Genomic DNA, 13,745 nt, shown 5'->3' on the forward strand with positions numbered 1-13,745 from the left:
GCCGGGAGCGGGGCAGAAAGCCTCGGCGGGTGGGCGGGGTGCGGGGGTAACTGGTTGGGAGAACTGGCGTGGAAAGGGCTCGCCTGCCCCAGGCGCCCGGCAGAGCTGCGCCGACCCCGCGGGGAAGCCGGAGTCCCGCCGCAGCCGCGGTTTCGTGCAGCCACGAGTGGCGCCGGGCTGCGGGACGCGGTCGGTTCTGCGTACGGGGGAAAAGGAGGCGCTTCCCAACTCCCGAGCCCTGCTCCTGCGGAACGCCCGCGCTGCCGCCTGCCGCAGCGCTGCCACGGCGCGGGCCGGCCGCGCGCCTCTGCGCGCGCGCGGGGGACGGGGGGGAGGGCGGCTGGCGGAGGCGCCGCGCCGGAGTGGGCGCGCGTTTGAGTGCCCGCGCGCGCGCGGGGGAGGCCGCGCTGGGGACGGGGAGCGTGCGCGCGGAGCCCGCTGCGTGCCCGCGCCTGGGAGCGCGCCCGCGCGCGCGCGCTTCTGCCGGGCCGCGCGTGGGGCGGCTGCGCCTCCGCGCGCGGAGAGCGCGGGCCGGGGCGGGCGGGCCCGCGGGCAACCGCGGCAGTCGCCGGCCTCCCCCTGCCCGCCGGTGGGCAGCGGCCACAGAAACACCCCCCCCCTCACCTCCCCCCGCTGCGAGCAGGCGGCCACCTGCGCTCGCGTGGAGCCCGGCACCTGGGTGAGGTGCCCGACCCACGGGCACTGCTCGCTGATGCCGTGAGGGAAGCTTGGCCCGGCCCGGCCCGGCCCCGCCGCCGCACACTGCGCTCTGCCCCCGGCCTCGGGCTGCGCATCCTGCGCGGCGGCTCTGCCCGACCCGAAGGACGCGGGCGGCGGCACCTCCCCCCCGCGGCGGCGGCTGCCCGGCCCGCGGGGCGCCCGCTGCGCTGCCCCGGCTCCCGCGGAATGCGGCACTAGCACCCCCGCCCCGGCTCGGCACCGCTCCCCTCCTCCGCCTCCCCGGCTCTTAGGGGGGGTTGTTCCTCTTCAGCGTTTTCTGCCGGAGCATCCTTTTTTTTTTCTTTTTTTTTTTTTTTTCTTTTGGAGGAGGAGGAGGGGGGAAGGAGGGAGGTGTTCAATGAGGGCTGCTCGGGCCCCCCCTCCGCGCCTGAGAGGTGCTGTCCCTCCCTGAGAGGGGGGAGAGCAGCCAGGGAGGCAGAGGCAGGTCCCGTTCCCTTGCTCTGCCGCCGGGGAGAGCGGAGGAGGGTGGTGGGCAGCGTGTCTGTGTGTGCGTGGTGGTGTCGGGGGGGTTATTTATTTATTTATTGCTCCTGGTGGTTGCAGCTGGCAGACCTGGGAAGGAGTAGGCGCCATTGCCAGAAGGATTATTGCCAGGGGAGGGGAGGGGGGGAAGAGAGAGGAGACCCCGAGGCTCCCGGGGAAGCTGAGAGAGGCGGCTCTTTTCCTCCCGCCTTGGCTTCTACCGCCGGGGGATGCGCCCGGACTGAGAGGGGCTCGGCTCCCTTCCGCCGCTCTGTCCGCCCCCCCCCCCCCCCCCCCCCCCCAAGTCCTCCTCCTCCTCCTCCTCCCCCCCATCCAGCAGCATGCATCCCTCTCCGCGGAGACCGGCCGCTGCCACCTCCAACACTGCCATGCTACTGCTGCTCCTGTGCCTGGGCTGGGCGCCGCCGGGCTGGGGCTGGCCGCGGGGCAGCTCCCGGGGGGCGGCCGGGCTGCCCCCCAACGCCACCACGCCGATCTCCATCATGGGCTTGATGCCGCTCAGCCAGTCCGAGGAGGACCAGAAGAGCAAGATCGGCCGGGGGGTGCTGCCCGCCGTGCAGCTGGCCATGGATCAGATCCGCAACGAGTCCCTGCTCAACCCCTATTTCCTGGACCTGCGGCTCTACGACACGGAGGTAGGGACCGGCGCGGGGGGAGGCGCCGCCGCCCAGTCCCGGGGCGCTGCGGGTGCCGGGGCGCAAGGGCAGCGCGGACGCCCGGGCCGGGGCTGCGGCTGCCGGCGGGGCCGTGCGCGGCGCCTCCCCGCCCGCCCTGCCCGCCCGGCCCCGCCAACCGCCGGCAGATGCGGAGGGACCGGGGGAAGCGGAGCTGGCGGGGCCGTACCCTGCTCGCCCCGCATATCCGGAGCGGCTCCCCCCCGGCAGCCGGGGCTCGCCTGGCCGCTCGCCCCCGGGGGGCCGCGGCTGCCCGGCGCGGCGGGGGCCGCTTGCGGCGCGGGGGTGGGCCCGGGCGGGTGCCCGGGTGGCGGGGGTGCCCTTGGCACGCACGTACACGGGTGGGAGGAAGGCTGCCTCTCGCTGGCGCTCCGAACCGGCGGCCGCATCCCTCTCCCAGCCACTACCCGTTCAGCAACAGATGCACGCCGGTCACTTTACTCCCCCTCTCCGCCAACGGGCGCACGCTGCCGTCCCGATTTATCCCATGCGGCGCTGGGACGCGAAGGGCAGCGGTCGCACCCGCAGCTTGAGGAGGAGGCGGGGAGGCTCTCGCAGGGTTTCTCCGGGTCTCCCTCCTTTCTCTCCTCCGGCTGGCGCGGCGGGAGCACCTGGGCGCCCGCCCCGGGGGTGCGCGGCGGGCGGGCGGCGGGGCGCGGAGACGCTCCCCGGAAAGAGTTAAATTTGCAGCCCCGGGGGCAGTGGCCGGCAGCGCGGCGGGGTCCCTGCCAGGTGCCCCGCTCCGGACCGCTGCCCGGGGCCGGCCGGAGGGCGCTGCGCTGGGCTGGGGGGGCCCTGCGCGGAGCTGCGCTGGGAAACAGCTTTCCTTTACCTGGCAGAGCGAGGGAGAGGCAGGGAGCGAGGCGAGGGCTTTGTTAAGTTGGTTCCCACCACCAGCCACCCACAACTGCATTTGCTTTTGGTCACAACTTCAGTAACCGGTGTGTTTGCGGAGGGCACGCGCTGAGCCAGTATCGAGGCCTTCCTGAAGATGGCAGTCGTTTCTTGGGTAATGCTGGCGTCGGGGGCTCCTTGCCAAGACAACCCCCGGTAAAGCGAGCGACTACTGAAAATCTTCCTGGCTGTAATTTAAGGGAGCCCCTGTCTTCTCCCCTTCGACTCTCAGGATCCTGAGAGGATCTCAGCTTGCTCCGGGGAAAGCTCTACTGCTTTGTGATAGTGTCTCCATCCCCAAAATTCCTACAGAAGCCTCTCCTAGTGTGGCTGCTTTTTATTGACATACATTTGTCATAGTATTTTTTCAGATATCTCTGGGCAGAAATGCATGGAGGGCAATATTGCTGAAGACGTCATTTAGGAGAGAGCGTGCTGCCACTGTGTTGTGTTGAGTGAACAAGACTGAGATATTGAAAGGGAATACGGGCAAGATCATCCTAGTAGCTGTTTGTTTCCTTAAAAAAAGAATGCATCTCAGGGAACTCTGCAATCGTAATGAAAAGAATTATGGGGGATTTTCTGAATGGCATTACCTGTTTCATAAAGTGAAGTACGTGTTAGAAAAAATCACAGTTCTCCTGTTTTCATTTCATTGTTCTATTTAAATCCTTCCCTTGGATAGAACTGTTACACAAAAATAACACATGCATAGGAAGTAAAGCCTGGGCAGGATCTTCCTTCTTCATACAGTAATATCATAATCAATAAGGTGCTGTGCTTGATTGCAGTCAAAATATTTTGAAGTTCTTAATACAGATTTTGGGTTCTGGACTAGGTAGTTAGCATTAAAATATTCAAGAAAAAAACTGCCCTGTTTGTTCTGGAACGGGTATCAGTTTCTTAAAAATTGCATTCTTACTGTTTTGTACTCTAGGGACATAAAGAATCAGGGTCATGTTGCCAGCTTGCTGTGTAGCTTTGAATGCTTTTAAGCAATTAATAAATGGATGATTATGGAATGCTAAGTCAGGCGAATGTATGTATTTGGACTATGGTTGGATCATTATTGCATGCTTAATAGTGACAAGTAAATAACTTAGTGTTCATGAAGAGCGCTAGATTGACCGCACCAAGACGGAGTAGACTAATGGCTGGAATAGCCATTAAATACATAATGGCAGTGCACACTTTTTCACTCGGTTCAGACATTACCTTATTCCTTCAGTGCACTTACGGTAAGCAGGAGGGTAGATGGCTCATCATGCCCACTTGGTCCTCAGCCTGTTTTCTGAGGTCGCCAATAAATAGATATGCCTGAAGGGCCTGCATCCTTATCATTACATAATCACAGACCAGGGAGTAGTTCTCCCTCTCCGGGCTTCGCAGGTGGTGCTTGTGACATTGTCGGCTCTTGAAAAGAGAATGCGGAGCCTTGAACACGTGGGATTTTTTAATAGCTTGAGAAATAAGTGTAGTATATTTATAATGCTTAGGAAATGTATGGCAGTGATTCAGAAACTCGTATGTTCTCCCTCGTGTCTTTCCAGAATCTCCCATTGTTGCAATCTGATGTTTGTATTGCAATTTTGCGTAATACTTTAACAAAAAGCTCGTGAAAAATAATAATGAAAATAAACAAATTGGATTTTTTTATTTATTATGCATTCAGGTAGTTTTCTGTCAGGATTGATCTGAATATTTTGTTTGTTTGGTATTTCTGCTTTGTATAGCAAAGTATTATAATGCCTTTACTTTCTGACCAACCATCTGAAGAACTGCAGTGTGCCTTCTAAGTTCAACTGTTGTTTGTCAGCACTTGAACTCACTAATCTTTGAGCACATGAGCAGCAGCCCTGGTGTTTTTCAAAGCATTTAAACTGAATTAAGCACTTAAGTACAATTCTTAGTCTACATCTCAACCAGTTGTGATTGTGTGAATTACATCTTTGTTACAAAATATGACCACAGGTTACAGCAAGTACATAAAAATGCAGAGGCTTCTGTCTCTATTTTTGATCGTTAAATGTATTTGGAGTGCGATCCTGATCCACTTCGGTGAACTCTGTTTTGCTACCCCATGGCCATGTCTTTATCTGTTTGGACATTCCTGTGGAGGCTCAGTTAATAAAGCTCAGGTGTAGGCATTTGCAGAACTCTGATCTAAGTTAGTGACTTTAATTTGTGCTGTTCATTTCAATGAGAGCAGGAGCAAAGTCTAGATGAGACTCTTAGGCAAAATTTTGTAATTACGTTATTTTAGAAACGAGAGAATTTATAAAGTGATCATCTGTAAAGAGTCTCATCCAAAACCCATTGAAATTAATGGCAGTAATTCACTGATTCCAACAGCCCTTGGACCAGGTCCTAGAAGTTAAGGGTGCTTGATAGTTTATGGCTTTGGATCAATAACCGTGATATAATATTTCTTCTTTTTCCCGTCCCCGTGATTGTGCTTTAGTTGGTAAAAAATGCAAAGAAATATTTTGCAAAATAATGAAATAGAAAAACTCTACATACACTAGAAGTAGTTCACAACTTCATGTAAGTCAGGAAAGGTGATTTCTGCTTAAGCACCCTGACACACATCTGTTACAGGAAAAAAAAGCAGAATAACCCTAAAATAAATGAATTAAACATTTTAGTAGACAATATTATCAGTTTCAATAGTGTTTAATTTGCATCAGGCAAAAACTGACCATGCTGAAGATAGAGGAAGAGGCATAGTGGAAGAAGACAAGGGCTTTAATGGAAGTTGGATATCTGCCCTTCTGCATCTGGACATCTTTCCTCAAACACGGAATATATTTTGTGATTTCTTGTTGGAGCAGTGCTGCAAGTGGTGCACAGACAGGCTGAATTTGTTTTGAATCTAAACACGTATAGTCAAGAGGGCTGTGTATGCAAGTTAGAATTCTGTCACTTGTTTCTGAAGATCAAAGTGAGTCTTGGCAAGCTGAAAAAATATCTTCCAGACGTAAGTGGGGTATATTATCACAAAGAGGGAAGAATATTCGTACTATGGGGATGCGATTATTTCATTTTTTCTAAGTACTACAAATAATTTGTGGTAATCCTGATATAATCTCATCTTTGTGTAATAATACACTCTAATACCTTTAAATAGCAGGTTGGCATAGAAGGGTGAGTCTGGAAAATGCACAGGGTTCCACCAAATCTGAAGGAAAATGTGAACTTACTGACATTTAATACATATTTGCCTTCTCCTATTCTGTAATTAAGCGGAAAGTGCCTTGCCTAATTTATCTGACAAAAAGTTATAGTCTAGGTATATTATAAGTAGATCTTCTCTTTATTTTCTTCTTTTACTAAAAAATTATCTGTACTTTCAGTAAAACCCTCCTCCCTCAAAGTTTAAGAAAGCTGCACAGGTCGTGCACCAGTCTGGGCCAGCTATTCTAAGTTAAAAGAGCGCTCTGACCAGCTATTCTAAGTTAAAAAAGACCCTTAGCCTCCAAATAAAGATGCCTTTTCCGTAAAGTCCAGTCATGAATGGTGTCGACAAAGTCGACTCATATCTTGTTCCTGCAAGTGGGAGTGAAGAGTCATATTTACTTTTACTAAGGATGGGGAACATATTCTGGAAACAGGAGAGCAGGTTTGTGTCAGTGGTGCAAAGTAAGTTGTTTATCCAGGAGTGTAGAGCTCAGTGTTCAGTAGCACCTGATGGTCCTTAGAGAGGGACAAACAGCTACCAGGTGCCATCTCACAAACTCTGCCCTAACAGAATTGAGCAAGGGCACCCCCCCAGAAAGAAGCCCACACAATGTGTTGGTTAGGCCCTTTGTCTTAGGAGGCATAGATTCAAGTCACTCGGACAGCAGCAGCTGGATTTGTGTGGGGAAGTACGGTGTACCAAAGCCAAGTCGGGACTCTGGGGGTGAGCCCTGACGTGCCTGTGAGTCCTCTGAGTAGTAAATTGTCAGCAGCCTTATTTTCATTTTTAAAGTAGTGCTCAAAATGGGACAGCTAAGGTGTTGTCATGGTCATGTAAGAGTAGCAGTCGGCTGAATACACAGGAGATGTCAGGGTCTAAAAGAGGGTCCAGTTTACAGCAGACTGAACTGTCAGACATTTGGTCTTGTATCGTCAGATGAGCTTCTGTCTGGCATATGTTGAAGTATTTGAGTAATTTCTTACCTTTAAATATTACCAAGTACTTGTGCTGTCTGATATATGCAAAGAGTGTTGCATTAAAATGTAGTACACTGCGTGTGTGCATGACGATCACTGTCTACTCTGCTGGTGACGTTCTGCTTGGAAGGGACATATTTCTTTAAATAGTCAGTGTCCCCTTTGACTTTCGCGTAATACGGCTCCATTTGCGACATAACCTCTTTTTGCTTTAGAGTTTTGTAAACTTGGAGGGAATAATCTAAAAGTTAAGTGTTTATGTTAATTCTATGCTGACTTCTCCACTGATGCTAAGATGTGGGTGGGGAGAGGAGAGAAATCATGTATTCACGGCACCCACTCCTCTGGGTGCGGATCCCAGACCTGCAGAATGTATATCCTCTAAATATCTCTGCAAAGAGATTAAAGCCAATGTATCATTTTCTGGCATATGTCTTGCAATTTCATGTATAACTTATCCTATGCATACTGCAAAACACACTGTTATGGAATCTTTTGATTCAAATGCCAAACACGCTCTGTCAGCAGGGATAAATTATTTTTTGAATAAATCCAGGAAGGAGTTTCCATTTACATTAGAAGAAAGAGGGGGAAGGCCCTATCTTCTGATATGGTTATCAACCAGAGTGAATTACTCAAGTTTGTGGAAAAGATGGGGTGTATATCCTGGTGATAACTGTGAAGAAAATGTTTGTGATAGGAGAAGGGAGAGGAAGGAGCTAGAAGAGAGAGATTTAATAACGGCATTCACACAAAAAGTTGTCAATGTAATATTTATATTGTTTTAATTAAATGCACATAACTATTTGGGGTGACAACATAAATAGCATTGCATGTCAAGGCTACAAAACACCATCTGACACTCGTGATCTGAGCATGATGATGCATGTGTGTCTCAAGCTTTGTTCTCTGCTTTCAATTTCACTGTTTTATGGACGTTTTCATGCCATATGGTGGAAGAACAATACATTTGAGCAAACTGCGGAAGCTGTGAACCAAACATTTCTTTCATGAAACTCAAGTGGAGGAGGCCATAGCTATTGCAGGAAAGGAGATACTTTTCCGTAGGAAGGGCTGAACCATTGCATACGGAGGTCTGGCTCAGGGAATCAAGTGGTGGAAGTTAACAGAGGAAAATCTTTCGTGATCCATTTTAGCTCAGATAATTTTTGGAGCAGCTGGAACTAGCAGAGAGGTACATTGAGGCCTGTCAGCACGGGTGTGACTCAGTCCTGTGGAGATGTGTGTTGATACGCAGCAGCCCCATATATCCCAGGGGCTCTGTTTCAGACTGTGGGATTCCAGACTGAGAGGGTACAGTGCACATACATCACATTTTTTTGAATTTATTTTTGTACTAGGAATCCTGGAACTAAATCAGTGACAGAGCCTGAAGCTTTTCAGGAGCCAGATGCTCTGTTCTCTGATTTGTGGGTCTAGCTAAGCTAGAAGTGAGATTTGCAGTACTTTCGTGGTCCCCAGGCTCCAGCATTAACGGACCAGTAGCCTGACTTCTGAAGCAAACTGGTTCAGCCACAGCATTGCTCTGACTTAAAGAAGGTAGTGCCCCTAAGAATAGCTGGAATATATTTCAGTCATGCTGGGTCTCCCCTCGCTGTGCTACTGATACTTGTGGGTTGTCTTCTTTGCTAGACAGGGATTCCTCTATTTGCAGAGGATTTTGCTGTGGGTAAGATCTGCTGGATATGGGGGCCACTTGATACTGCCTACTGAGTGGAAATGGGACATACTGACTGGGAAACACTTTTTTTTTTTTTTTTTTTTCTTTTTCATTGTGATAGCATAACCATGTAATCTCATTGCCAAGTCAGTGATTGATGTCCAATTTCTGTGCCATTAGCTTTTCATTATCATCGGCCTTTAGTTCTGACGATTTTATCCATAGTATTTTCCAAATAAGTATTCTCAAATGTGAAAATGAAAGCTAGCAAATTAAAGGCAAATATCCACCTTCTCTGAAAATAATAGTCACAAAGAACAAAGAATATAAGGGCTAATTCAGCAGGGCTGTCCAAATTGTTACTGAGGCTCCTGAGAGATAAAGGCCCAGATAATGGACTAATTGCTTTAAAGTGAACATCACAAGTTTGAGGGATGGGACTTAGGTTTCCTACTATGGCCATGGCACTTCTCTTAAATAATTAACAAGTTCTAAGATCAGAGGACCATCAGGATTATCTAGCTCTTACAGCATATAGGATATATTTCACTTGGGGATTTCTGCCTGCTCCACTGTGAACTAGAATACGTACTTTAGAAAGCCCTCCGATCTTGTCTTCAGGATCCCTCAAAATCCTTCTCCCTGGAAAACTTTTCTTTCTGATTTTCTTGAAATCCCTTTAAAAGTCCATTGCTATTTCCAGCTTAAACTCTGCTGACCCTGTAACTGCTGATGCTACTCTCCCTGCAATCCCTTCCCGGCTACAGAGCTGGGCAATCACCCTCAAGGTGGGCTGTGCAGGGTGACCACGGCTTTCTGACTTTTTTATGGCTATCCAGGGGATCCAGCCTTGTATGAAGAGCTCTGACGGATTAGATCCTGCTGGAATCGGAAGTCTTCTTTTCAGATTGTGACAGACCATACGTGAAAACTTTGTTAGCTGGCTTCTTGGCAAGCTGGGTATGTCAGATTCATGTGCTCCTTCACTGGGTATATGGTTCTGCAGAACATCTTTTGAATTCTTGGCTGAACCCCATTTTCTTTTCTACATCCACCTTTTTTGTAAGATCATTTTGCCACAATCCCCGTTAGAGGAATGCACCCTGTCTGCCCGATTAAGTTATTTCTAGAATCTCGGTTTTTTTTATTAAAGAATCACTACCATATATCTTTAAAAGAATATATTTGTTCAATCTTTAGTTTCGTTAGAGTAGTTCTGTATATTAATTTACCATTTACCTATGGTAGACCTCAGCTTCTGCTGCAGCTTCACTGAACTACAGAATTATGTGAAGATTCATACACACAATAGGTGTCTAAGTAACCATTTTATGTCCAAAATGTCCAGGGAGAAGTAGTAAGAGGCCTCTTTTGGGATGTTAATTAACTTCCTTTCTACTGTTTACTACTCCTGCTTTCACAGGGAATTTAATGTTTTTCTAGCAAAGAACACGTATCTTTCTTTACAATTTTTGCTCTATATGAAGTGACAGTTTTTGGCAGATTAACGTGTGGTACAAAATACAACACGTAACGTTTTTCAAGCATTTTGATTATCAGACATACACTCTTGTGTATCTTAACAGCATCATATAGAGATATTTTAGTATACACATATAGTATAAAAATATTAAACTCTGCATTTCTGTGGAGTCTTTCGTATAATTTTAAAGTTCTGTAGAAGCATCTTGGGTTTTGCTTTCCTCTCTCCCCTGTGAATTTGGAGAGCTCTAAGTATTAATAATTTACAGGAGGTTGACTGAGATAGAGAGCCAACTTTCTCTTTTTTTCCCTTCCATTTTCTCCCTTTCTAAAAATGATAAGCAGGACCAAATTCCATGTTGATGGTGAGAATCTAATCTGGAGGGATGTGCTAGTGGCAGGAAGACTTTATGCAATGTAGTAAAAGAAATTAAATAGCAGTAGCTACCACTATGTAGAGAAAGTGATAGAAAAAGTTTTGTATTCGACATCTCCAGTCCATTCCTCATTTCTTGCTGTGAAGAATGCTAATGGTATCAGCTCCAGATCGCTTTTTTTTTTTTTTTTTTAAAAAACAAAGAGTTTCAAGTTAGGCCCCTGAACTGAAGATTTACTTTCCAAAAGCACCAAGTGATTTGCATTTTCTGTCAACATCATTGGGAATTGCTGGATGCTCAGCACTTTAGAAAGCCAGCCCACCTATGAAAATGCAACGTGCTTCTGTGAGGAGGAGACCTAGAATTGCCACTTTTAATTAAGAACAAAGGCATTCATAGTTACTTGCTTTAAAGTTTCAAATTGCCTGGTGGAATAAAATGCTGGTTTTGTTCAGCCTTTGGGATACAGTTCCTTTCAGGATCTCTGTCAGTATTATCAGGATTAAATATCATTTAGAATTATTTTATTGCTTTTTAAAGATGTTGTGGTTGAGAAATATGCAAGGTACAGGTATTTTAAAAGCCAGTCATTTAAAAAGAGTAATTTTTGTGATTAATACATATTTGGAAGTAGTATGTTTGACCTTGGCAAAAATAACAGCTTGTATGATGTAAACAGAAGGAGTGACATGGTGGGAGTACTATGTCCCTAGGGCCTTGTTACTCAAGGCAGGTCTATACTACTGGCACAATTATGTCACTGGTGGGTATCAGGAGGTGTTATCTCAGCATTAACAGAAGACCTTAGTGCAGTTACAGCAGCAAACAGCTCTTTCTAACTGATCTAATAAAGGTTATTTCATTTAAAGGGAATAGTTTACTGAAGGGTAGAAAGTGTGTTTTCCTTGACCAATGAGTTCAAAAGTTTTCTATTATTAGAAATAATTTTTTCATCCATTATAGAGCAAGTTACAGATTAAGCCGCCTCGGAACATTAAACTAGATAGACTGAGGGTTTTGGGTTTTTTTTCCCCCCAAGCTTTTTATGCATTCCTGTGGCTTTCTTTTGAATCTTTTACAGTTTGTCATCTTCACTCTCAAAGTGCTGCCACTAAAATTTGATCTATTACTTCAGGAATAATATCAGTGATGCTGTATATACTAGTAATTTTATCTCTTTTCTCCAAGCCTTCTGTTCAGAATGGAGGAAATGAATTTGATCTTTGTGCTGCAATGCCAGGGAAGAGGGAAAGGAAGCAGAGATGAGATTTTCAGGCTACATATGAGGAGTGAGACACTAGGATTTGTGGCAAAAATAAATTTTCATTTGCCTTCTCTGGGTGCATCTCGCTAGCTACAAGCAAATATGGTCAGTCTTGGTAGGGCAGTTGGAAGTAGATAACCTGGTCATTTGGGTGATGCTGTGGGAAGTAAATAATTTTAGCTGAACAGCCGGCTACTTAAAAAGCTGGGACACGTTAAAGCAGTTAATAGTGTCTCAATATTGAAGCTGCTCTTGGCGTAGGTAGAGGCTTGGTCTTGATGTAAGAACAGGAGTTGCCATCCAAAATAAATCATAATGGTTTTCAACGCATTACCAAGGTTTCTTAGGATGTGTGAGTGCTCTGTACTCTAATTACACCGAGCGATTAAGCAGCAAGAACAGAGACACATGGGACAAGAATGGTGAATGATAACCTACTTTGAAAAAACTAACATTTGAGGCTGGAATTAGAACATTTTATAAATGTTAATGGGTGTTACTCAAGGGGGAGGAGGTTTTGTGTGGGTGGCGTGAGGTGACATATAGTTTAAATATATAGCCAGCCTATAACACGGTTAATACAGTCTATAGTCAACCTTTTACATGAACTAATAACTCTTTAAGTGATTTATGGTTCAGAAATACTGATCAGGGGATTGAGAACTCAATTTAAAATGCTATAAAGGCAGAGGATAATGTGGTAAGGAGAACAACGCAGAAAAGATTTCTCCTGTTGCCTTTGGGAAGTATTTGCTATAGGCAGTACATTTATGCCAGGTGTTTGGGTTTTTTTCTTTTTTAAGTTCTTAGGGACTGTGCTCCTATGAGGGAGCACAATTTCCTCCTGCAGTTTCCCTCTCTGAAAATTACTATGGTCACCATTACTTATCTGGTCACCAGCTCTGTCCTAAGGCTTTCAGCTAGCTCTTGCAAAAGCTATAGTGATCCTTACTGTGCTAAAGAACAATTATTTACCTTTGGTAAAGCCTCCCAAAATAGTGGGGAAGGCAGGGTTTAAAATGAAATGGCCTTCATTTTCTGACACAGAAATCAAGTCTCAAAATTAGTACTATTTCAAATAATTGTGGAAATTCAGCTTCATGTTTGAGAAATGAATGTAAGATACAGTGAGTTGATTTATCAGATCAGGATTTCACAATTGTTATGTTTTGGTAATAAATTCTGAGGGTGTTGAGTAAAGTCAGTTGAAAGACTCTATCTTCACATGTGTGACAGGGGCAGAACAATGTGCTTTTGTAGGTATTAAGCCTTGGGGGATGTTATTCTAAACGTCAAAATTATACCTGTATGATCAATCATGTGCATGGCAAACATGTCTAGGTTTTTCATCAAAATTAAAACATATGGGCATGTTTTGACACAATTATTACAGGATTAATTAGGAATAAAAATACTATGTAATAAACAATTATCTGGTTAGATAGTTAAATTTTTCTGTTGGGAAGCATATTTTAAGGAAGCCAGTAACATGAGGCTGCACTAGTACATGATCTTGTTTGTTCTTTTGTCAGACATGGGTTAAATGCAGTAATGCTGAGGAGACCTAAAAGTAGCATAAGGAGAAAAAAAGACTGGTCTAGGTTGAAGCTAGGCATGTATCTATAGAATGCGGTGATGCTCCCTAAAATGTCTGCTCTTAAAATGTATGTCCATCTATATAGTGCTGAAAATTATTTCATAGCCTCTGATACACCATTGCTCTCTCATGAATTTCAAGCCATTGTTTGGTCAGTGGGGTTTGAATGAGGTGTGATGGCATATTTGTTTTTTGAACACAGAAGAGGATACTGGGTATTTGAACCACATTCTTTTGTTACCTAAATATGAGCCAAAGCTATGACTCATGGAGCCCCACGTTCCCACTTAGTTGGTGAAGAGATTTAGGCATGGGAAGAAGAGCAGTTCAGAGCACCTTAGCTGCTGAGGTTTGACAGCATGAATGCCTCCCACTTTCCTCCCCTCTTCTCCCTTGG

The 13,745-nt window shown here is 46.5% G+C and overlaps 1 protein-coding gene across 2 annotated transcripts in view; it reads left to right on the top strand.

The window, feature by feature from the left end:
- The first annotated feature begins 1,544 nt into the window (after positions 1-1,544).
- The window catches only part of GABBR2 (gamma-aminobutyric acid type B receptor subunit 2), a 487,733-nt gene continuing 475,532 nt past the window's right edge, over positions 1,545-13,745 (top strand). Inside the window, exon 1 of one of the 2 annotated variants that reach the window (XM_074876123.1) lies at positions 1,545-1,859. In XM_074876123.1, coding sequence (XP_074732224.1) covers positions 1,545-1,859 — 315 coding nt within the window. The remainder of the gene's footprint in view (positions 1,860-13,745) is intronic. The other variant, XM_074876133.1, reaches the window with a different exon arrangement.

Source organism: Strix uralensis, chromosome 1 (genome assembly GCF_047716275.1).
Source record: "Strix uralensis isolate ZFMK-TIS-50842 chromosome 1, bStrUra1, whole genome shotgun sequence".
Lineage (NCBI taxonomy): Eukaryota > Metazoa > Chordata > Aves > Strigiformes > Strigidae > Strix > Strix uralensis.